This window comes from Microcaecilia unicolor, chromosome 11 (assembly GCF_901765095.1).
Source record: "Microcaecilia unicolor chromosome 11, aMicUni1.1, whole genome shotgun sequence".
Lineage (NCBI taxonomy): Eukaryota > Metazoa > Chordata > Amphibia > Gymnophiona > Siphonopidae > Microcaecilia > Microcaecilia unicolor.
Genome location: NC_044041.1, coordinates 190,887,286 through 190,910,594, shown reverse-complemented (window position 1 = coordinate 190,910,594; position 23,309 = coordinate 190,887,286). Strand labels below are relative to the sequence as shown.

The following is a 23,309-nucleotide window of genomic DNA, read 5'->3' as shown; positions in this document are numbered from 1 at the left end:
CTAATTTAGGCGTCAGCATTTACGCTAAGTTTTATTTGGCATAACTTCCCGTGACTAAATTTAGTCGCGCGGATGGGTGCTTGGCATATGCTATAAACCGTGTGCAAATTTAGGCTTATTCTATAAATATAGTAGATGACGGCAGAGAAAGACCTGTACGGTCCATCCAGTCTGCCCACAAGATAAACTCATATGTGCTACTTTATGTGTATACCTGACCTTGATTTGTATCCTAAATTTAGGTGCACTTTATAGAATATGCTTAGGAGTATTTTGTGACAGCGGTGGGAAAACAACATCCAAAGATGAGAGGGGAAAAAAAAAACCTTGAAACTTGAGAAAATTTATTCAAAAACTCGACACAGCACTGTGTTTCGGCTTATGGCCTTCTTCAGGAGTCTGTGAGTAGTCAAACATCCAAAAACGTTTTTTTATGCCATACAAAAGAAGCCGAGACCATCTACTTTTGCAAAGGTAATTTTAAAGACCCACTCTTCGTATTATCTGTATTGAAAAGATACGTTTTTGGACGTTTGATTACTCACAGACTCCTGGAGAAGGCCATAGGCCGAAACACACTGCTGTGTCGAGTCTTTGAATACATTTTGTTTTCAAGTATCAAGGTTTTTTTTTTTCTCTCATCTTTGGACTCCACCTTTATGGATTTTTGCTAGGGGAAGCGGTGCAAAGAAAAGCTACGAGGATGGTATGGGATTTACGTTCCAAGACGTATGAAGAGAGGCTTGCTGACCTGAACATGTACACCCTGGAGGAAAGGAGGAACAGGGGTGATATGATACAGACGTTCAAATATTTGAATGGTATTAATCCGCAAACGAATCTTTTCCGGAGATGGGAAGGCGGTAGAACGAGAGGACATGAAATGAGATTGAAGGGGGGCAGACTCAGGAAAGATGTCAGGAAGTATTTTTTCACGGAGAGGGTGGTGAACGCTTGGAATGCCCTCCCGCGGGAGGTGGTGGAGATGAAAACGGTAACAGAGTTCAAACATGCATGGGATATGCATAGAGGAATCCTGTGCAGAAGGAATGGATCCTCAGAAGCTTAGCTGAAATTGGGTGGCGGAGCAGGTGGGGGGAAGAGGGGGTGGTGGTTGGGAGGCGAGGATAGGGGAGGGCAGACTTACACGGTCTGTACCAGAGCCGGTGATGGGAGGCGGGACTGGTGGTTGGGAGGCGGGAAATACTGCTGGGCAGACTTATATGGTCTGTGCCCTGAAAAGGACAGGTACAAATTCAATTCAAGGTAAGGTATACACATACGAGTTTGTCTTGGGCAGACTGGATGGACCATGCAGGTCTTTTTCTGCCGTCATCTACTATGTTACTATTTCATTTCAGCGCTGACTTTTTTTCGGCATGATACATAGAATCTAGTCCTTTATGTGTAAGAAACTTTTGCGAGGCTTGTATTTAGATGTGTGCTGCCGTTTTCGGGGTTTCTTTTGGACATGTGCACAAGAAGCTGTACTTATTACAAATTCTTATGCTCACGCGTCCGGAACACTGACCACATGTGTCACGCAGGTTTCCATGCATAACATTTACTTGCAGTTAGCTTCTTGAATGCTGCGGTATTACGTTCACAGTAGAAGCCGTGCAGTCCAGACGTCTGCATGTGGCTCTAGCACAAGCTTTTCTGCAGCGGGGCTTCTGTTTGTCACGCCACCCTTTTTTTTTGTTCTCCTTGCTCCCTTGTTTCTTTGTTTTTTCTTATTATCTTCATCTGATGTCCGCAACATTTACTGAAGAGGAATGGAAGTCAAGTCATAACATCTGAGCATAAAACAGCACGTTGTACAGCTGAGCTGATGGATAAGTAAAAAAAAAAAAAAATCATTAGAGCAAGGGGAGCACGATTTTCAAAGCCTTTGATGTGGGGTTTATGCAGGCAAGCCAGTCAGCTGAAAATTGTCTTCTCTCAGTACAGCTACTGTAAGCGTGAACGGTTTACCCGCACTTTTTTTATCCCCATTTAGAGGCGCTGTTACGGGATTAAGTTTACATCAGGGGATGAAAATAATGCCCCGGCTTGCATTTTTGACTCTATTCACGTTTTCCATGGAAAAAGTACCTAAAGAAAAAGAGTGCAAAAGTCTGTAGGTACTTTCTACTCGCAGTGAGTTTCAAAGTGAAAGCATGCATTGTTTTTCTTTTGAACGCTGGTGAAGAGTTTATGAGTGAAAAAGAGCCACGTACTTTGTCCAGATGTAGACAGTTGGAAATTTGGCCCCTCAATGTGTGTGTGCGTATAGGGAGAAGGGCTGGAACACGGTCTGGTATAAGAGCTTATTTGCATATATACCCAGAAGGGCTTATTTCTTAGATCTGTCTGTCCTCTCCGCCCTTTTGCACGCAAACACTTTCTCGCACGCTTGCTGTGTTCTTCCTCTCTTTATCTCATACTTCTCTCCATTTTTGTTTTCTTTGTTGCCTTCTTTTCTTCCTTTCCCCTCTTGTTCATTTCGATCTCTTCTTTCCTCCTACCTTAGACGAAGTATCTCCTAGTTGCTCTTTTCCTTCCTGCTTCCGCCACAGCACTGATCTACTCTGGGATGGCTGGTGGGGAGCCACCTGGAAGCTAACTGCATACTGGTTGATATCCAGACCAGTGCACGGTTAGCTTGGTGGATAAAATTAGAACAGCCTTTTTGCTGTCAGCTGTACGCCAGAAAGAAAAAGAGCCTATCCTGAATTGTTCTGAACATGTTTCAGGCTGTACCTGCAGCAGCCCTTCGCCTCCACCTGCATCTGCGTTCTCCCCACCAAACAGCCTATGCTTTGCTCTGATCACTCGCACAACTCTCAGTTCTCCTAAGCACAAAACCCGCCTTACAGAGGGTCCATTGTGACCATAGAACTGAGCACGATCACTGTCACTCTCCTTCACTATTCACTGCTTAGCTAACCCTTCAATTAACACAACCACTGCTTGCCAAAAGCCAGATCTTATATTCATCAGGTGTGAGCATGCCCTGGCTCACACACAGCACGTCTGGCCTTACAGTCATCGTATGTTCTTGCCTTTGCATTCAAAGCCTGCGTTAGGGGGAGGTGTTGGCAGAATTGCAACTGGGTAGGCTAAAACCTTAGTACAAAAGAGCAAAACTGCTTTTCATTTTGGGCCAGTAACTAGATGCCCACCACTTGTGTTCGGTTTCTATGTCCGAGTGCCAAGGAAGGAAGCTGCCACCATTCTAAAGGCATTGAATATCGGGGGTTTAGCCCGCTGGCGGTATGTGGCATAAAAAGTGCTGACTGTGCATGCTGAATGTTACCCTCTTGAAGTTTAAAGTTGTTGTTAAAACTTAGCTGTTTAGGTGAGTGTTTTCATAGCTGGCACTCTGCTGTTTTACTCTGCCCATTTTCCCTTATATGTTTCATTTCGGTATTTATATAGGGCCCTTTTTACCAAGTTGCGGCACAAGGGGGCCAGCGCTTGCATCGGCGTGTGTTTTATAAGTGCGCCGAGTAGGGTTACCATATTTTGTCCTCCAAAAAGGAGGACACATACCCCGCCCCGCCCCCTTTCATGCCCTCGCTCCGCCCCCTGTCACATTTTCCCCTCTCCCCGTCACCCCCCTCTCCTTACCTTACTACTGCCCTGGTGGTCTAGTGACCTCTTTGGGGCAGGAAAGAGCCCCCTCTTTCCTGCCCGGAGCGCTGCCCTGCATGCATCCTTCCTGTTCGTGATTTCGGCGCCGATTCAAAATGGCTGCCAAGAGTTGAAGTCTCGCGAGGTCACTTCAACTCTCGGCGGCCATTTTTAATCGGCGCCAAGATCATGAACAGGAAGGATGCATGCAGGGCAGCGCTCCGGGCAGGAAAGAGGGGGTTGTTTCCTGCCCCGAAGGCGGAAGAGGTCACTAGACCACCACCAGGGCAGTAGTAAGTAAGGGGAGGCTAGCAAACTGCCCATTTGTCTGGATTTCTGCAGATTGGCAAAACCCGCCCGGTTGCCCGGACATGTCCTCAAAAAGAGGACATGTCCAGGTAAATCCGGACATATGGTAACCCTAGCGCCGAGGCCCCCTTTTACCGCAGCTGGTAAAAGGGAAGGTCTCGCTTTTCTGCAGGAAATGACCGAGTGGCAAGTAAAGCACTTGCTGCATGGCCATTTTTTTTTTTTGCGGGGGGGGGGGAAGCCCTTACCGCCACCCATTGAGGTGGCGGTAAGGGCACCTGCGCTAAACCGGGTACAGTCTGGTGCTACAAAAATAAATACATTTTTGTAGCGTCGGAAATGAAGGCGCAGTAGGGGTGGGACGTACCGCTGGGCTGCTTTGGTAGTCTGGCGGTAGTTCCATTATAGTGAACAGTAAACCCGAGTGGGTTTACTGCCACTTAGTAAAAGGAGCCCATACTGTTTAGACCTAAGCAGTTTACAGTTTCATTTTACAGGTACTGGGTCTGTCCCTAGTGGGCTCACAATCTAAGTAATACACTGCACTGCTGTTGTACCTGGGGCAACGGAGGGTTAAGTGACTTCCCCAGGGTCACACAGAGCTGCAGAGGGAACTGAACCTGGTTCCCCAGGATCTCAACCCACTGCCGACTATCGGGCAGCAGACGGGAATCGAGCCCAGTTCCCCAGGTCCGCAACCTGCTGCACTCACCATTAGGCCGCTCCTCCACTCCTGATGGCCCCTTTGAATATGTTAAGAATTTTATATTCTATTAGATATGCTTTTGCATTTGTTGCTGGGTTTATTTTTATTACCATGTTTATTTAATTTTACCCTGATATTAAATGTTTTTTTGTACGCTGCTTTGTTATTTACGATGGGCAATTAATCAGCAACTTTTTTTGAGAACCACAGTGACATCCTTTTCCTCTTACTTTTATTTACTTTCCTAACAAAAGTTTGATACCCGCAAAATAGCTTCTTTCTGCTCCAGAGAAGAATCAATCTTTAATTCTATCTTGGGTATGGTAATTCCAAAGGGTGTGTGGTTGGGGGGGGGGGGGGGGGAGATGGACTGCCCAGGGTTGTATAAGAAAAGTTAGGGGGGAGTGAATTGAAACTTTGGATGTAAATTGAAAATTGTTATGTTATCAGTAGTATGTCAAAAGCCTTCAGTCACAGGCACTATTGTTTGTTAGTAACAAATAAAAATTAAAAAAAGAACCCAAAATGATTTGCCCTCATTGACTTCTTTATTAAATGATAAGTTACAATACAAAATAACATCAAACATATAAACGGCGAGTGACCGTACTCACTCGCAAATGCGCAGTAGAGACTTCCCTCTCTGTCCCGCCCCCACGTCAATACGTGATGACGGGGGCGGGACAGAGAGGGAAACTGCACGAAGGGGAGGGAACCGCCGAGGTCGCCACCGCTCCCCCTCCCACCGCCGAGGTCGCTGCCACTGGTACCCCCCCCCCCCCCCGGAGTCGCCGCTGCCGCCACCCCTCCACCCGGCCCGTCTCTTCGCTATTCAACTTACATCTCCGCAGCAGGCAGATCAGCTGAGCTGTTGTTGGCCTTCCTTCCCTGCCTGTGTCCCGCCCTCGCTGACATTACATCACACGAGGGCGGGACACAGGCAGAGAAGGAAGGCCGACAGGAGCTCAGCTGATCTGCCTGCTGCAAAGATGTAAGTTGAATAGCGAAGAGACTGGACGGGTGGAGGGGTGGCGGCGGCGACTCGGGGGCGGGGAGGTACCGGCAGCGGCAAACTGGGGGGGGAGGGGGCAGCGGCGACCCACTAGCCCGTTTTAACGGGCTCAACAGCTAGTAGTAACATAGTAAATGACGGCAGATAGACCTGTACAGTCCATCCAGTCTGCTCAACAAGATAAACTCATTTTACATGGTATGTGATACTTTATATGTATACCCGAGTTTGATTTGTCCTTGCCTTTCTCAGGGCACAGACCGTAGAAGTCTGCCCAGCTCCCGTTTTGTTTCCAATTACCGGCATCGCCACCCAATCTCCGCTAAGATTCCACAGAACCATTCCTTCTAAACAGGATTCCTTTGTTTATCCCACGCATGTTTGAATTCCGTTACCATTTTCACCTCCACTTTTTTACTTATGTCAAAAGGTTTATTAGCATCTTTGTAAACATTGATCCAGCAAGTTTGTCTTAAAAACGTTTTTTTTTTTTTTTCGTATTGTATGATATGATCTCGACTTGAATGTGTTAGGTCTTTCCTATTATTTTATGGAGTTCTTATTTTGACTTTTTAAATGTATTTTGATATAATGAACCACCTAGATCCTTGGGTTGGCAGTATATGAATTTTTTAATAAATATAAATATAAGCCAGTTTAAGTCATAACAGCAATTAAAGTAAGTAAATGTGAAATGTGTGTGGGGGGGGGGGGGCTCCTTTAATTTGTGGCCACTTCCACTCAGCTAACAACTCCTTCTTGTATTCCCCCATCTTCACAATATCAGAGGCCCTTTTACTAAAGCCGCCGCAAACTCCTCTGTTATGCGGGTCTTTCCCACGTGCTAAGGCCATTTTTACCGTAGCAGGAAAATGGCCGATTTTTCATTTTTTTTCCAATAATAGCCACGCATTAATTTTCCCATTAGCATGCGGCCATTAGCACAGCAATGCGGACGTGCTAATCAAATTTGCATAGATGCACTGTCGCTCTTTCAATCCCCAGGGGAGATGAGTCTTTAGAGTGTTGGCACCAAAAATGGATGACTGGTGGCCGACGAAGCCCCTCAGGGTCTTCACCTGAAACAACTGCCGTTGCCCAAGAGTTGAGCGACTGGGTTCTGCAGCCAGCAGGCCTTGGAGGGTCCTCAAGAAGGGGTGATAAGTCAGCAGGTGAAGAGGAAGAAAGCTCCCAGGGTGAGGTCCGACCTGGTAGCAGACAGGCGCACTCCGAATCTCAAGCATGGTCAGGGCAGGCTGCCGTGGAGGATTTGCACTGCTGGTAAGGTCAAGTCAGGCAGTCGAGAGGCGGTGTCCGACTTCTACACAGGGACAGGACGGCCAGGAGGCCGGGGCAATCCAGGTACCAAGGCGAGGTCAGATGATAGCCAGGCAGTCCAAGGAACTAGCAAGGTCAGGACAAACAGGAGGCAGGTGCTTGGAGTTCCATACAGGGTCAGGCGGTGGGCGGTCAATAGCAACACGCAGAAGGCACATAACACGCAGAGAGCAGGCTACAGGACCTGTTGCTGAGGCATCAGTGGAAGGCCAGAGACACCCCTAACTACTGAGAGGCGGAGATAAACCCCACTGATGTCCTGGAACATCTGTGCATGCCCCTGAAAAAGAAGTCTGCACGCGCGCCATGCCTAAGAAAGACGCTTCCAGATGGCACTGCAAGCAAGAGGTGGGAGGCAAGGAAAAATGCCATCACCCTGCACAGAGCCAACATAGCCCCAGCCATGGCGTCGGAAGTAGGTGGTGAGCTAGTCACAGCAGAATCTGTGACACACACCCAGAAGCATAGCGAGGGCAGCTGACATCCGAGGTGGTTCGCCGCTGCGCCCCCCCCCCCCAGGTGCAGCACGGCGCGCCCCCCCATAGTGTGAACGCACCACCCCTGGAGCGTGAACGCACCTCCCCCCCTGGAGCGCAGTCTTACCAAGGGGGGCAGGCGGGAGGACCGCTCCGCCCCGAGTGCAGTCGCTAGGAGCTGCGTCCTCTCCGTTGGTTCCCCTGCTCTCTCTGCCCCAGAACAGGAAGTAACCTGTTCCGGGGCAGAGAGAGCAGTGAACAAGCAGAGACGACACCCCCCAGCGGCGTGCACCCGGGGCAGACCGCCCCCCCTGCCCCCTTCCTACGCCACTGCACGCACCCACTCTCTGCCCCCCCGACCCACCCCCTGTGCCAAAAAATAAATGTTTTTTTTTTTTTTTACCACGAGGGTAACACTCCCACATCCCAAGATTACTATGGGATGCCTCAGCATGCTCCTCGGTATGCAATTTTTCCTGCAGTAAGCACGCGTTACTATTTACCGCAGCTTGGTAAAAGGACCCCTTAGGCTTTTTTTTTATTCTAGAACCTTCTCTTGTGAACAAATTCTCTCCACACATGTCTTGAACCACACCATGCAGCGATGACTCAATGCCAGATGATCACCCACGTTCTAGACTTTTCAATGAATCAAGAATAGCCTAACATTTCCTTTCACTATTGTCAGCTATACTGTATGGTCTTCTGTGTGGGATGGTATGAATGTGTGGAGTGTGTGAACTGGATGCAAAGAGATGAATGAATAGGATAAGAAAGAATTAAAAGCCGTAGTGGGTTGAGTTCTCTGCTCTGGTCATGTAAAGGCTAAACACTTAATGTGCTGGTTTGTTAATTCTGTTAAATACTGTTGGCTTAGTTTTGAAATGTGATTGTCCATCATCAATAAAAGTACAAAATTCGGACCCACCTTTGCATGTGAGAGAAATAAAAATAATTTTAAATAATCCCCCCCCCCACCACAAAAAAAACATTCTACCCATTCATAAGCAGCAGGTCCAGTATGGCCCCATCTCACATGGAATCTGTTACCAGCTCCTGGAATTGGTTCTCCCTGTGGAGAATAAAGGATATACCTACTTCTGGTTACTGTGGAGATAGACTTAAAATCTCGATATATACTTTTGGAAGAAAGACAGGAAAGGGTTGATATAACGGACTTGGAAAAATCCAAAATCCCAGGAATAACATGTATAGAATGTTTGTACGTTTGGGAAGCTTGCCAGGTGCCCTTGGCCTGGATTGGCCGCTGTCGTGGACAGGTTGCTGGGCTCGATGGACCCTTGGTCTTTTCCCAGTGTGGCATTACTTATGTACTCTACTTGGCTCACTTTTATTACATAGAGCAGTGATTTTAACCTATTGTGATGTTATAGTGGCTCATTCCACCAATAAGAGCCAACCTCATTAGTGATGTCACAATGGCTTGATTGTATAGAATGTTTGTACGTTTGGGAAGCTTGCCAGGTGCCCTTGGCCTGGATTGGCCGCTGTCGTGGACAGGATGCTGGGCTCGATGGACCCTTGGTCTTTTCCCAGTGTGGCATTACTTATGTCCTCTACTTGGCTCACTTTTATTACATAGAGCAGTGATTTTAACCTATTGTGATGTTATAGTGGCTCATTCCACCAATAAGAGCCAACCTCATTAGTGATGTCACAATGGCTTGATTGTATAGAATGTTTGTACGTTTGGGAAGCTTGCCAGGTGCCCTTGGCCTGGATTGGCCGCTGTCGTGGACAGGATGCTGGGCTCGATGGACCCTTGGTCTTTTCCCAGTGTGGCATTACTTATGTCCTCTACTTGGCTCACTTTTATTACATAGAGCAGTGATTTTAACCTATTGTGATGTTATAGTGGCTCATTCCACCAATAAGAGCCAACCTCATTAGTGATGTCACAATGGCTTGATTGTATAGAATGTTTGTACGTTTGGGAAGCTTGCCAGGTGCCCTTGGCCTGGATTGGCTGCTGTCGTGGACAAGATGCTGGGCTCGATATGGACCCTTGGTCTTTTCCCAGTATGGCATTACTTATGTACTTATGTAATAGAGACATTTGGCATAAATGCACAGGGCATATGCCTGTTTCAATTGAAAAGAAGCTCTGGAATGAGAGGGCATAGGATGGAAATACTTTTTTTTAACAGAATGGGTGGTGAATGCATGGAACGGCTTCCCAGTGCAGGTTGTGGAAACGAAGACTATATCTAATTCAAGTAGAGAGGTGTGGTAGCCGTGTTAGTCCACTCTTAAAGGTTATCAGTAGAAATCAAACAAAATAAAACATGGAAAAGAAAAAAAGACGATACCTTTTTTATTGGATATAACTTAATAAAAAAAGGTATCGTCTTTTTTTCTTTTCCATGTTTTATTTTGTTTGATTTCTATTAATATCTAATTCAAGAAAGCATGGGACTGGCACAAGGGATCTCCAAGGCGGAGGAAAGGATAGTAGAGATCTGTAGTTGCTATGGATGGGCAGACTGGATAGGCCGTATGGTCTTTATTTGCTGTCATTTTCTATGTTTCGAAACCCAGGAATAAGAATAAAGCAACTTGCCCATGGTCACGCAAAGCTTCACTGGCGGAGGCAGGTTTGGAGCTCATGATTTCCTGCTTCTTACCCTTCGGGTCTAAGCATTCATCCACGGTTTCTTCATAAAAGACCATTTGCCCCATAGAACCTATTGGAGTATTCTGTGTTTTCTGTACTGTTTCTGACCCTTATCTGTGGCCTTTCAAGTGCTAGATTGGCTTTTGTGCTAGAGCCACTGTTGTCCGATTATTTCTAGGTGTTGCTCTCTGTTGTGAAAATGAATCCTGACCATTGCCATAATTGTGGGTTGTTTTGCAGGCGATGGATGTGGCCACACAGTACTGAGCCTAAAAAGTGGGACCTTGGCCTCCAAGAACTACCCAGGAACCTACCCAAACCAGACGCTGTGTGAATGGAGCATCCAGGTGGCTGAGGACAACGATCTGCTCCTGAACTTTGGTGATTTTGATGTTGAGTATTCTGAAGGCTGTGTCTCTAGCTTCATATGGATCTCTTCGCCTTCCTCTGGCATCAGCTACGGTAAGCACATCAAGCCAGCCAGCCTCCGGAACCTAGGCCATATTAATGTATGTTTGGGCTGGAGAGTGAATGGGGTAATACAGACTGGACTGAGGTGCTTGTAGCCTGGCGTAATATCCAAGAAAGCCCCCCTAAATTCATGCGTGTGGTTTGTAGTACAGTGGCTGCTGTTTAGTGTTGGCTAAGTGGGGGACCATTGTTGGGCTCCAGGCTGAGGTTTCTGCTCCTCAGGGTGGTTGGGACTGCAAGTGCTGCTGAAATGATACTCTCAAACCATGGACCAAATGTGTTTCCTGTAGGTACACAATACAATATTGCAGTAGTGATCATTAATGTGCAATCAGGTTCCTCGCATTTCCCCCCAATATTTTTATTGAAGTTTTTCATAGATTTATCTAAATTAACAAGATAAACAAACAATCATAGCAGTAGGTCAGCTTCGTAGCACACATAAAAGATCAATAATGCGACCGCACCTGGAGTATTGTGTTCAGTACTGGTCTCCGTATCTCAAAAAAGATATAGTAGAATTGGAAAAGGTACAGCGAAGGGCGACGAAAATGATAGTGGGGATGGGACGACTTTCCTATGAAGAGAGGCTGAGAAGGCTAGGGCTTTTCAGCTTGGAGAAGAGACGGCTGAGGGGAGATATGATAGAAGTGTATAAAATAATGAGTGGAATGGATCGGGTGGATGTGAAGCGACTGTTCACGCTATCCAAAAATACTAGGACTAGAGGGCATGAGTTGAAGCTACAGTGTGGTAAATTTAAAACGAATCGGAGAAAATTTTTCTTCACCCAACGTGTAATTAGACTCTGGAATTCATTGCCGGAGAACGTGGTACGGGCGGTTAGCTTGACGGAGTTTAAAAAGGGGTTAGATAGATTCCTAAAGGACAAGTCCATAGACCGCTATTAAATGGACTTGGAAAAATTCCGCATTTTTAGGTATAACTTGTCTGGAATGTTTTTACGTTTGGGGAGCGTGCCAGGTGCCCTTGACCTGGATTGGCCACTGTCTGTGACAGGATGCTGGGCTAGATGGACCTTTGGTCTTTCCCAGTATGGCACTACTTATGTACTTATGTACTAATGCATCGTTATAATGAACAGTGTAATAAGGACATGAGATCAAGACATAACAAGTTATCAAGTTGTGGACATTTAGAGCAAAACAAATCTATAGGTACCCAGGTGGTCATTACAGACTTCACAGTACTAGTTCATAATTCCTTATAATGCAGACATGGCTCCACCATTCATGTCTTCATATCTTTAGAGATACCTCACATTTAATTTATGTATTTATTTGTAACATTTGTATCCCACATTTTCCCACCCATTAGCAGGCTCAATGTGGCTTACATAATACCATAAAGACGATCGCCAAGTCCAGTAGATGTTAAACAAATACAATTTAAAATAAAGGTTAGATAAGGTTAGAGTAAACAGGTACGAAAAGGGACAAGGAAATAAAGGAATATATAATGTCCAATGTGATGTAAGGTATTGATGCATTGCAGAGTTGAGGCATTTAAGTAGGGCCAGTAGGGTAGGCCTTGCAAAACAGATAGGACTTTAATGATCGCCTGAAGTTTTGATGGTCGTGAATTGCTTTCATTTTAAGAGATCAATTCCAAAATGTTATAACTGGCAGATTATAGTTGAACTAAAAATGTCAGTAAATGTTAATATTTGATATCACAGCACCAGATACAGTATTTTTAGATCTGGTATTTTGTGACTGGTATCTACCCATCTAATATAATCATTTTTACTGTCAACGTTCCATAGCTGTCTGGCTGTCAGGGTTCGTAACAACCTGACGTCAGCTCGCCTCCAGCTTTCCCTTCCCTCTCACGGTTCCGCCCTCTGATGTCATTTTATCTTTACACGAGGGCGGGACAGTGAGAGGGATTGGAACACTGGAGGCTTGCTGACGTCAGGTTGTTACGAACCCTGACAGCCAGACAGCCATGGAATGTTGACGGTACAAATGATTATATTAGATGGGTAGATACCAGTCAGGATCATCAAAACTTCAGGTGATCATTAAAGACCTATCTGTTTTGCAAGGCCTACCCTACTGGCCCTCTTGACCCCAACCCTCTCCCGCCGCATACCTTTGCTGGCGGGGGACCCCAACCCCCACCAGCCGAAGTCCTCTTCTCGTCTGCGCGGCGTTGCTGACCCCCTCCCTTGCCGCAACACTCTTGACCCCCCTCCCCCTTCCCACCACCAACCCTCTCCCACCGCGTACCTTTGCTGGCGGGGGACTCCAACCCCCGCCAGCCGAAGTCCTCCTCTTGGCCGCGCGGCGTTGCTGACCCCCCCCCTTTCTGCCGCCAACCCTCTCCTGCCGCGTACCTTTGTTGGCGGGGGACCCCAACCCCCGCCAGCCGAAGTCCTTTTCTTGGCTGCATGGCGTTGCTGACCCCCCCCCCCCCCACCGCAACCCTCTCAACCCCCCCCTTCCCGCCGCCAACCCTCTCCCTCTGCGTACCTTTGCTGGCGGGGGACCCCAACCCCTGCCAGCCGAAGTCGTCTTCTTGGCCGCGCGGCATGGCCGCATGATCTGATCAAGTTTGAATCTGCTTCTGCGCGTGCGTCTGACGTCCTGCACGTCAGACGCACGCACAGAAACTTGATCAGATCATTCAGCAAGCAACGCTGCGCGGCTGAGAAGAGGACTTCGGCTGGCGGGGGTTGGGCCCCCCAGCAAAGGTACGCGACGGCGGCGGGGGAGGGTCGACGGCGGGAAGGGGGGGTCGAGAGGGTCGCGGCAGGGGGGTCCAGGGCCAAATCTACGGGGGCCCATGCCCCCGTGCCCCATGATAGCTACGCCCCTGGCATGTGCTAAACACTAGAGACGCCCATAGGAATATAGGGGTGTCTCTAGTATTTAGCATAAGCTTATTTTTAGTGCACGCTAAAAACGCTAGTGGGTCTTTTTACAAAGACCCTTAGGGGAGAAGTTATGAAGCTGTGTTAGGGCTGTAAGTCACGTTATTTGCCCTTAGGGCACTAATGCGGTTTGTCCTGCCCTGTACAATGATTTGTTAAGGGGTGGGGGGGGGGTTAAAGAAACAGCACTTCCTTCCTATCGTTGTAATTCTTATTTGTAGTTATATGGCTTCATTAAATAAAGAACTAAAAAAAAAGAACAAACCCCCAGATCCAGTATGATATTTGTATTTTGCATTACTGTGTTTACCCTACAAGCTGATTACATTCTTTATACATTTTTCAGTGAGCAGAGGCAGTGCAACTTAAAACCGATGCCCACTTGCTTTAGGCAGGGTAAAAGTGCACAAGCTTGTCCCCCACCTTACTGCTCCCTTTCAGCACTGGGAAAAAGGAAAAGCCCAAAATTCAGTGCTCCACTCTGCCAATGACTTTTGTGACCCAGGGAGTTTTCAAGAAGCCCACAAAGAAAGACATACATTCTGCAACCAACTTTTCCAAAATTAGTAAAGTGGATGAGCTAAACCAGTGTGGAGGAGTGGCCTAGTGGTTAGGGTGGTGGACTTTGGTCCTGAGGAACTGAGTTCGATTCCGGCACAGGCAGCTCCTTGTGACTCTGGGCAAGTCACTTAACCCTCCATTGCCTGCTGCATTGAGCCTGCCATGAGTGGGAAAGCACAGGGTACAAATGTAACAAAAATAAAATAGATACTATTGGAGATTCTACATGGAATGTTGCTACCATTGGAGATTCTACATGGAATGTTGCTATTCCACTAGCAACATTCCATGTAGAAGGCTGCGCAGGCTTCTGTTTCTGTGAGTCTGACGTCCTGCACGTACGTGCAGGACGTCAGACTCACAGAAGCAGAAGCCTGCGCGGCCACATTGGTGATCTGCAAGGGCCGACTTCTACATGGAATGTTGCTAGTGGAATAGCAACATTCCATGTAGAATCTCCAATAGTAGCAACAGTGGAGGAGTGGCCTAGTGGTTAGGGTGGTGGACTTTGGTCCTGAGGAACTGAGTTCGATTCCCGGCACAGGCAGCTCCTTGTGACTCTGGACAAGTCACTTAACCCTCCATTGCCCGCCGCATAGAGCCTGCCATGAGTGGGAAAGCGCGGGATACAAATGTAACAAAAAAAAAATAAATAAAAATTTATGTACTTTGCAGCTGAGGAGGGGTAAAATTCTGCATGGACTTTTAGAAGTTCCATGCCCCACACTCCCTTGACCAAAACATTTCCTAGCTGCACCCCAGCCTGCCTGTTTCTAACCCAGCTAGACCCATGCATACTCTTAACCAGATAGGGGAGTACATGACTTCTAAAACTGTGTTCCCTTTCATATCTCCCTGTTCCTCAGTTGTCCACTTGGTATGAGTCACTTTTCCTCCCCATGCCTTTCTTTGGTGTAGAGATTTCAAGATGCCCCGTGCTCCTTTGATTACGTTGCATATTTTGCCTGATGTAGCTGCAGAAGGAAATGCTCAGATTAACATGTTGTTCCACCAAATGTTTTGTCTGTGGCTTACTAGGGGTAGCAAAGTAATTTTTGTTTATGTATTATCCTTTTCCTGGAAGGGGGATGCACTCTGTCTGACTTTTCCTGTGATGGAGGCTGAATGGGTCTGGCTGAATGCATGATGCATGGGAGAGAAGTTGAATGACTTCTGCTTTGACTCAGATTTGGTATTTCAGCTGACTTTCCATAGCTGGAGGAAGATTGCCTGACATGGTTGCATTTACTACTACTATAAATCACTTTTATAGCGCTACCAGTCGTAAGCAGCGCTTTACAATTGAACATGAAGAAGAAAGACAGTCCCTGCTCAAAAGAGCTTACAATCTAAATCAGGACAGACAGATAGGACCAAAAAGGATAAGGGAAGGACAGACAGAAGGACACATAAGGATAAGATAAAACATACATTGTTTCGTAAGTTGGCAAGTGCTGGATTTGCCATGCAGAGATAGAACCAGCTATGCGATTTTAAAGCACTATCTCGGTACCGTAACTGCATCCTTTCAGTCCAGACAACCCAGCTGTTTCCCTCTCACTATCGTAGCTGCATGCTTTCTTCTTCGGCTTGCCAGCTGTTTCTTCTTTCTAATTTTGGATACCTACTGGTCAGTATTCAGCCCATGGTGGTCAGCGTTTTCTGACCACAGTGGGCAGAATTAGCATCAGATAATCAGTTTCAGGCCATGTCTGGGCACTAGCATTGAATATCCAGGTCGAAATGTAGTTGTTTTGGCCACCAGAACTTATGTGAATCCTGGACTTTGAGAGTCGTGCCAATACTTTCAGGATCTTTTGTTCAAGGCTTGGACACGACGTAGGCTGAAGAACCTACCAAATGTAAGGAGTAAAATCATGGGAAAGTTGCAGCAAATACAGTACGATTCCGATTATCCTGACCATCCTCGGCAGGGGGTGGTCCTGATTGCACAAACCTATACCTGATGCAGCAAAAATTTGAAAATTAATAAATTAAGCTTGCAAAAAAATGCAAGTGCAAAGACTGTCCTGTCTTCCACAGATCCCCACGCTCTACACTACCAGACTGACCCGTTCACCTCCCGACGTGCAAGGACCCACTTAGTGCGGCAGCACTGAAGCCCTCACCGCACCAGCTGACTCACCAGCAAGAACTCTGATGCCGACAGACACACACAGACCGGCTGGTCCGGATAATTGGACATTCGGTTGATCAACGTTTGGATAATCGACGTCTTACTGTACATCATTTTATTAGCATACTGGTAAAAGAGGCCCGTTTCCAACAGAAATGAAACAGGTTCTAGTAAGGTTCCACTCCCTCCCTCCCTCCCTCTCTCTCCCCTCCGAGTGCAAGCACGACCTGTCCTCCAGTAGCCCCTCGCCTTCCTGCGTGCCGGCTGTAATTTAAAAATTCTTACCTCGGGCTCCGGCGTCAGCAGTGAAGGCGAGCGGCGCTTCAGACTGCCTTCTCATCTGTCTCAGCTCTGCCTCTGGTCCCGCCCTCATTTCCTGTCTCCGGAAGGGCGGGACCAGAGGCAGAGCTGAAACAGATGGGAAGGCAGTCTGAAGCGCCGCTCGCCTTCACTGCTGACACCGGAGTCCGAGGTAAGAATTTTTAAATTACAGCCGGCACGCAGGAAGGTGAGGGGCTTCCGGAGGACAGGTCATGCTTGTACTCGGAGGGAGAGAGGCGTGGGGGCATGGAGGGAGGGAGGGCGTCCTGCAACTCGAAGGGGAGGGGGGGCCTGTAACTCGGAGGGAGGTAGGGGGGCATGGAATTCGAAGGGGAGGGGACTGGAACTCGGAGGGAGGGGGCGATTCTCTACTCACCTCCAACGTTCTGTGGCTGGCTGGTGCTGGCTTCCCTTCCCGCTGGGGCGGACCAATGGGAAGTGTGTTACGAACCCAGGCATCCAGACGGAGGTGCAAATTATTATATAGGATCATGGTGTGGTGAATTTTGACACCGATGGTTAGACAAGGGCGTGAAGGTCCGCCAAGACGAAGGAACACTGAGATCTCACAATGAAGCGACAAAAACAAAAGGAAAGTGGGAAATGGACCAGGCTGACCAGGAACAAATGAGGAGACTTTAAATGCTGATAAAACGTTTATTGGTGAAGCCTCGACAAAAGCGCAGTGTTTCGGCAGTGAGCCTACTTCAAGAGTGAATAAATAACAATGGACAAAAACTATATTATATACAAAATGATTAAAAATAATACATTTAGACGTGTGTGTATATATGTGAATATATATATATATATATATATATACTAGCCGTTGAGCCCGTAAAAACGGGCTGGTATTGGGGTTTTCCTTCCTTCCCCCTCCCTCCCTCCCCGTGAGGTCGCCACCGCTACCGTTCCCTCCCCCGGAGTCGCCGCCATCCCTCCACCCAGCCCGGGCCCTCTCTCTCTCTCCGCTACTAAACTTACACATCCATTCGCCGGAACGCAGCACGCACATCAGCTGAGCTGCCGTCGGCCCTTCCTTCTCTGCCTGTGTCCCGCCCTCCTGTGACGTAACGTCAGCGAGGGCGGGACACAGGCAGGGAAGGAAGGCCGACGGCAGCTCAGCTGATGTGCGTGCTGCGTTCCGGCGAATGGATGTGTAAGTTTAGTAGCGGAGAGAGGGGCCAGGTGTGTGTGTGGGGGGGGGGTAACGGTAGCGGCGACCTCGGGTGGGCGGGTGGGGGGGGAGCAGTATCAACCTCTGTGGCGCAGTTTCTCTCTCTGTCCCGCCCTCGTCATCACTTATTGACGCGGGGGCGGGACAGAGAGGGAAGTCTCTACTGCGCATTTGCGAGTGAGTCGGTCACTCGCTGTTTATATGTTTGATATATATAATATAAATAAATATAAACACATTCATGACATCTTAAATGATAATGAAATTATATATAATAATATCATGAAATAATAAAATGATAAAATAGTACAATAAGAAACAACCATTTTTCCGTGGTGATTTTTTGGAAAGTTTAGGTACTGGATTGGAACCAGCAGGGACCACATTGGAGGGGGAAAGGAAGCATTTTGCTGCAGTTCTAGCACCAGTGCTAGACATTCAGGGTCCCAGGGCAGAAATTCGTAAGGAGGACCCAAAGTAGGCTGTGCCTTGTTCATTTATGGGCAGGCTTAGGGAAACTCGGTCAGTTGACCTCTTTGTTCTCCCCCAGCGCAGACCCTATGCAGGTCAGAAAGGTTTCAGGTCAGTGAACCAGAAGGAAATCAGCACTGATGTCTTCTGAAATTTTGTGACTCTTGAGAAGGAAAGCAGGAATTTGGGAGCAAAGAGGAAGGCGCTCATCACATGTCTGGATAAATATATCAGTATTAATTTCAATTTAATACTTATAGACTTCTAATTTCGCATAATCAGGGTTCAATGCGGTCTACACAGTAAACAAAATATAGGTTGCAAAAAAACACATGCAGCCAGTCATTGGGTGCCACTGAACAGAAGAAGGGATTCCATGTCTCCGTGCTGTATACCACACACTGGCATGGACTCAGAGAAAAGAACAATGTCGTTCTTTTTTTTTTTTTCCGAATAATGCATGCTTTTCACTGCTGTGTAGGGATCTCATTGTTGATTTAAATAATAGTTTGCATTCCAGCTGAATTAGATGAAAACTCTCTACAAGCATTTGTTGCAGTTAAACTGTGGATTAATGTTTTAAGGAAGAATGGTTAGCGTATCTGGGTTTGGACAAGTTCCTGGAGGAAAAGTCCATAGTCTGTTATTGAGATAGACAGAAGCCACTGCTTGGCCCGGTATTGGTAGCATGGAATGTTGCTACTATTTGGGTTTCTGTCAGGTACTTGTGATCTGGATTGGCCACTGTTGGAAGCAGGATACTGGGCTACATGGACCATTGGTCTGACCCATTATGGCTTTTCCTACCCTGTTTCCCCGAAAGTAAGACATCTCCCGAAAATAAGACCTAGTACAGGTTTTCCTGAATTGGTAGATATAAGGCCTCCCCCGAAAGTAAGACCTAGCAAATTTTTGTTTGAAAGCAGGGCCACCGAGAGCCGGACAAGGCCACCCCCGGGCCACCCACCCTCCGTCACTCCCGGAACTAACCTTGAACGCCTTCTTTCACCTTCGCAGCAAGCAGCAGCAGGGCAGACCTCTCCTTCCTTTCGTGCCCCGTCCTCGCGGACGTTACGTCAGGCGAGGGCGGGACACGGAAGGAAGGAGTGGCCTGCCCTGCTGCTGCTTGCTGCGAAGGTGAAAGGATGCGTTTAAGGTTAGTTCCGGGAGTGACAGAGGGCAGGCGGGCCAACCCCGATCCAACCCCGATGTTTCCCCGAAAAATAAGACCTAGTGCATTTTGGGGGGCAAAAATTAATATAAGACAGTGTCTTATTTTCAGGGAAACACGGTATGTACTTATGGTTAGGTTTGGTTAGCTTTTATTACTATTATTGTGGCTATTCAAATAACCAGCCCTTTTTTGCAGCATGAAGTGCATGATGGAATTTGTTGGAAACGGGCAAGGGGACTGGATGGTCCAAAGGCATTTCAAAAAATCAGCTTTTTGCCTTGCTACTGTTCATAAAATGTATTTATCCAATAGACGTGGAGGGGCATTTTCAAAATAATGTCTAAGTCTGACTTTGGACGTTTTCCTGAAAACGTCCAAAAATCAAGTAGTGAAAATGATTATTATTTTTTTTTTTGTTTTGAAAATAGCTATTTGCTAGATGTGTTTGTGCTCTGTACATTTATCTTTATGGTCTATTTTGAAAAAAAAAATCCAAGTGAAAAACGCACAAAATCAAGTCATTGGGATGTAGGAGGAACCAGCATTCTTAATAGATGGGGCACAAAACATCCCAGCATCCCTAGGGGGCACTGCAGTGGACTTGACATAAAAGCTCCCAGGTACACATCTCGCCATTGCTCCCTTATATTATGTAGTGAGCCCTCCAAAACTAGGGTAACCATATGTCCGGATTTACCCGGACATGTCCTCTCTTTGAGGACATGTCTGGGCAACCGGCCGGGTTTTGCCAATCTGCCCGTTTGTCCGGATTTCTGGACAAACGGGCAGGCTAGTGGGCGGGCTGTCAACTCTTGGTGGCCATTTTGAATCGGCGCCGAGGTCAGCAACAGGAAGGATGCATGCAGGGCAGCGCTCCGGGCAGGAAAGAGGGGGCTCTTTCCTGCCCCGAAGAGGTCACTAAACCACCAGGGCAGTAGTAAGGGGAGGGGGGTGACGGGGAGGGGGGGTGACGGGGTGTGTGACAGGCGGGAGGGGAAAATGTGACAGGCGGATTGAGGGCATGAAAGGGGGCAGGGCAGGGTGTGTGGTTGGGGTGGGGCATGTGTCCTCCTTTTGGGGGGACAATATGGTAACCCTATCCAAAACCCACCATATACCTACTGTACACCACTAGGCTATTCCTCCATTCCAAATTTCCCTGCCCTGCTAAGTCTCCCAATTTTTAAAACAAAATCCTAACACATCTTGGGAGATATGATAGTTCCAGATATGAAATTAGAATTTCCAGATGTCTGAACAGCCAGAATACTAAGGGTGACGCTGTACTATAGTGATTTCTCTGTTGATTTCACATAGGGCCATCAAAGGGGTGAAGATCCGGCCACCATTAGTCACAGGGTTGCCAGCTGGCTCCATTTTCTGAAAGACAAGGTGGTTCAATCCTACCTGCTTTTCTTAAGGAAATTCAGAACCTCAAATCCATGAATAAACTGATGTAAAGCCAGAACCTGATCAATCAGTGCTGAAAAAAGTGGAGCCTGTTAGGGACACAAATCAACTGCAGTCAGCCAGGGCTGGGTCTGGAGCAGGTGTCCGGCAGTACACCATAGGGGCATGAAAAATTTTATTTTTCTATTTTGGGGGGGGGGGGGGTGGGCGGGGAGAGATTTTGCCTTGCTCTACTTTCTTGGCGATCTTTATCCTGGTGCATTATGGGACATTCAACATTGATTTCAAAGTGTGGAATCAAGGCTACAATATACCACACTGCTTTTAGGTTTCAAGTTCAAAAGCAGAGTTGGGAAACTCCTCCCTCCTGAAACTGGGCAACCCTGCAGAGATGTGTGGTTTATTAAAATCTTTGTGGAGGTCCTAAGCCCCCAGTCTTGTCTCCTTCATTGCAGTTAAGGTTTCTTTGTGGGCTGCTTGAATATTTTAGCTTTGACCAAACTCTGGCATTCCTGTCCCTGTTCCAATCCCAGCATCTAACCATTTCAAATTAGTTTCAATACAGCCTCCAGGGCTCATACTGTCTGACACACACATTGTGATTTCCTGCCCTTCTGAGCCAAAAATCAGATTTCAGCCACAATGGATTCTGCAGTCACAAAAAGTACAAAACCAGGAAAAATAATTCGTGAACCAGGGGCATAGCTAGACCTCGGTGGGGGGGGCACATTTTAGCCCGTGTCCCCCAGCCGTCAACCCTCCCTTGCTACTTTCGACTGCCACCGCCGACCATCCCCTGCCACTTTCGACCCCCGCCGCAAGGTACCTTTGCTGGCGGGGGTCCCCATCCCCCGCCAGCCTTAGTCTTCTTCAGCGCCGGTCTCTGGCGCATTCACTGATCTGTGCTATGAGTCCTGACGTCCTGCAGTCTGCCCAAGATAAACTCATTTTACATGGTACGTGATACTTTATATGTATACATGAGTTGGATTTGTCCTTGCCTTTCTCAGGGCACAGACCATAAAAGTCTGCCCAGCACTGTTCTTGAACTTTCCATATCTATTCAGTTACGATCAGGACATAGACTGTAGAAGTCTGCCCAGCACTGGTTTTACTTCCCAATTACTGGTGTTGCCACCCAATCTCCGCTACTCCGTAGATCCATTCCTTCTCAACAGGATTCCTTTGTGTTTATCCCATTGAAATCAGTGTTGCTGGAACCATAATGCATCAAGATGTGACTGTCAAGGCAAAAAAAGAACCTAAAATCTCCCTCCTAGAAAAGGGTAACCTGACAGCCCTGCTGTAAATACCTTTGTGCAATGGGGTAAACCCAAGACTGGATCAACCTGTTGGCAAAATCTGGAGCCAGCTGGCACCGCCAGTCCTGCTGGGATGTTTTAGTAAACTGAAAGGCTCCATATGTGCAGGTGTAGAGGAAATCAGGCTGAGCTAAGCTGAAGTTGCAGTGTTTATAATTCTAGAAAAGTTCACATTTTCATTTCCATGATCTTTTTTTCTCCCTTGGTAATAATAATTATTTTTTATTATTTATTGCACTTGTATCCCACATTTTCCCACCTATTTGCAGGCTCAATGTAGAATTGTAGTTCATTGTGAGCCTTTCAGGCTTATTTTCGAAAGAGAAGGAGGCCCATCTTCCGACACAAATCGCCCCCTCCACAACACAAAGTATCCTTCAAATGGCAGGTAGGGGTGCCCAATCCCCACCAACTGCTGAGATCCACTCAGGGCCATGCAGACCCGGTCAGCGGGGTAAGCATGGCAGGGGGGCGCCTGCCAATCAAGGGCGCCCCCCCCCCACCGCCGGCCGAGTGTAGTATAAAAATTTTAAAAATAAGTTAGTCGCGTTGGCGCCTTGCCACGTCCACATGCGCTGCTCTACTGCTGCCGCCCTTCCCGTCCCATGCGTGCGCAGCGCTCAGCTGTTTTGTGATGTCACTGCTCCCAGCTCTTCCACGCATGCGCCTTGGATTGGCTTCTCGCTCGTCGCGTCGTGGATGCATGCGGACTGGCGGGAGCTGGAGGAGCACATTGCTTGTTGCTTGCCAGGCAGTCAGGCAGAGGCAGGCGCAGTCCGACAGCCGTCGACCGTCATCGAGACTGAGTAACGACTCAAGTTATTTCCGAGAGGAGGGTCAGGGATCTTTGGGGGGAGAAGAGGACGGGCAGGGGAGGGGGGGGTGCCACCGCTGCCACCAACTGATAGTCCGGGGAGGGGGCGCTGCCAACTGATAGTCCGTGTGGGGGGGGGGGCGCCAACTGACAGCCCAAGGGGGGCGCCAGAGACCCTAGGCACGGCCCTGGATCTACTCCCCTGAACTGCCCCAGTGCTGCCTCAAGCAGCGAAGAAATCAGTGGGCCTCCTTTTCAGTTGCCAACACTGGTACTCAGTTTATGCATGAGCTGAGCGTATGCGAGGAGTTCTGGCATCAGTGGCTGGAAAGGAGGCCGCCAATTTTTTTTACTGCTGAGGCAACACCGGGGCAGTTCCGGGCAGTTGATCTCATCGGTTTGCGGGGATTGGGCATCCCTACCAGCAAAGGTAAAATTATTAATGCAGCTGAGGGGGAGGGGGA

At 47.7% G+C, this 23,309-nt stretch overlaps 1 protein-coding gene across 1 annotated transcript in view; it reads left to right on the top strand.

The window, feature by feature from the left end:
• The window catches only part of LOC115480562 (discoidin, CUB and LCCL domain-containing protein 1-like), a 90,864-nt gene that overhangs the window by 11,624 nt on the left and 55,931 nt on the right, over nucleotides 1-23,309 (top strand). The window contains exon 2 of the mRNA XM_030219328.1: nucleotides 10,332-10,553. Within this exon, the coding sequence (XP_030075188.1) occupies nucleotides 10,332-10,553 (222 nt within the window). The remainder of the gene's footprint in view (nucleotides 1-10,331; nucleotides 10,554-23,309) is intronic.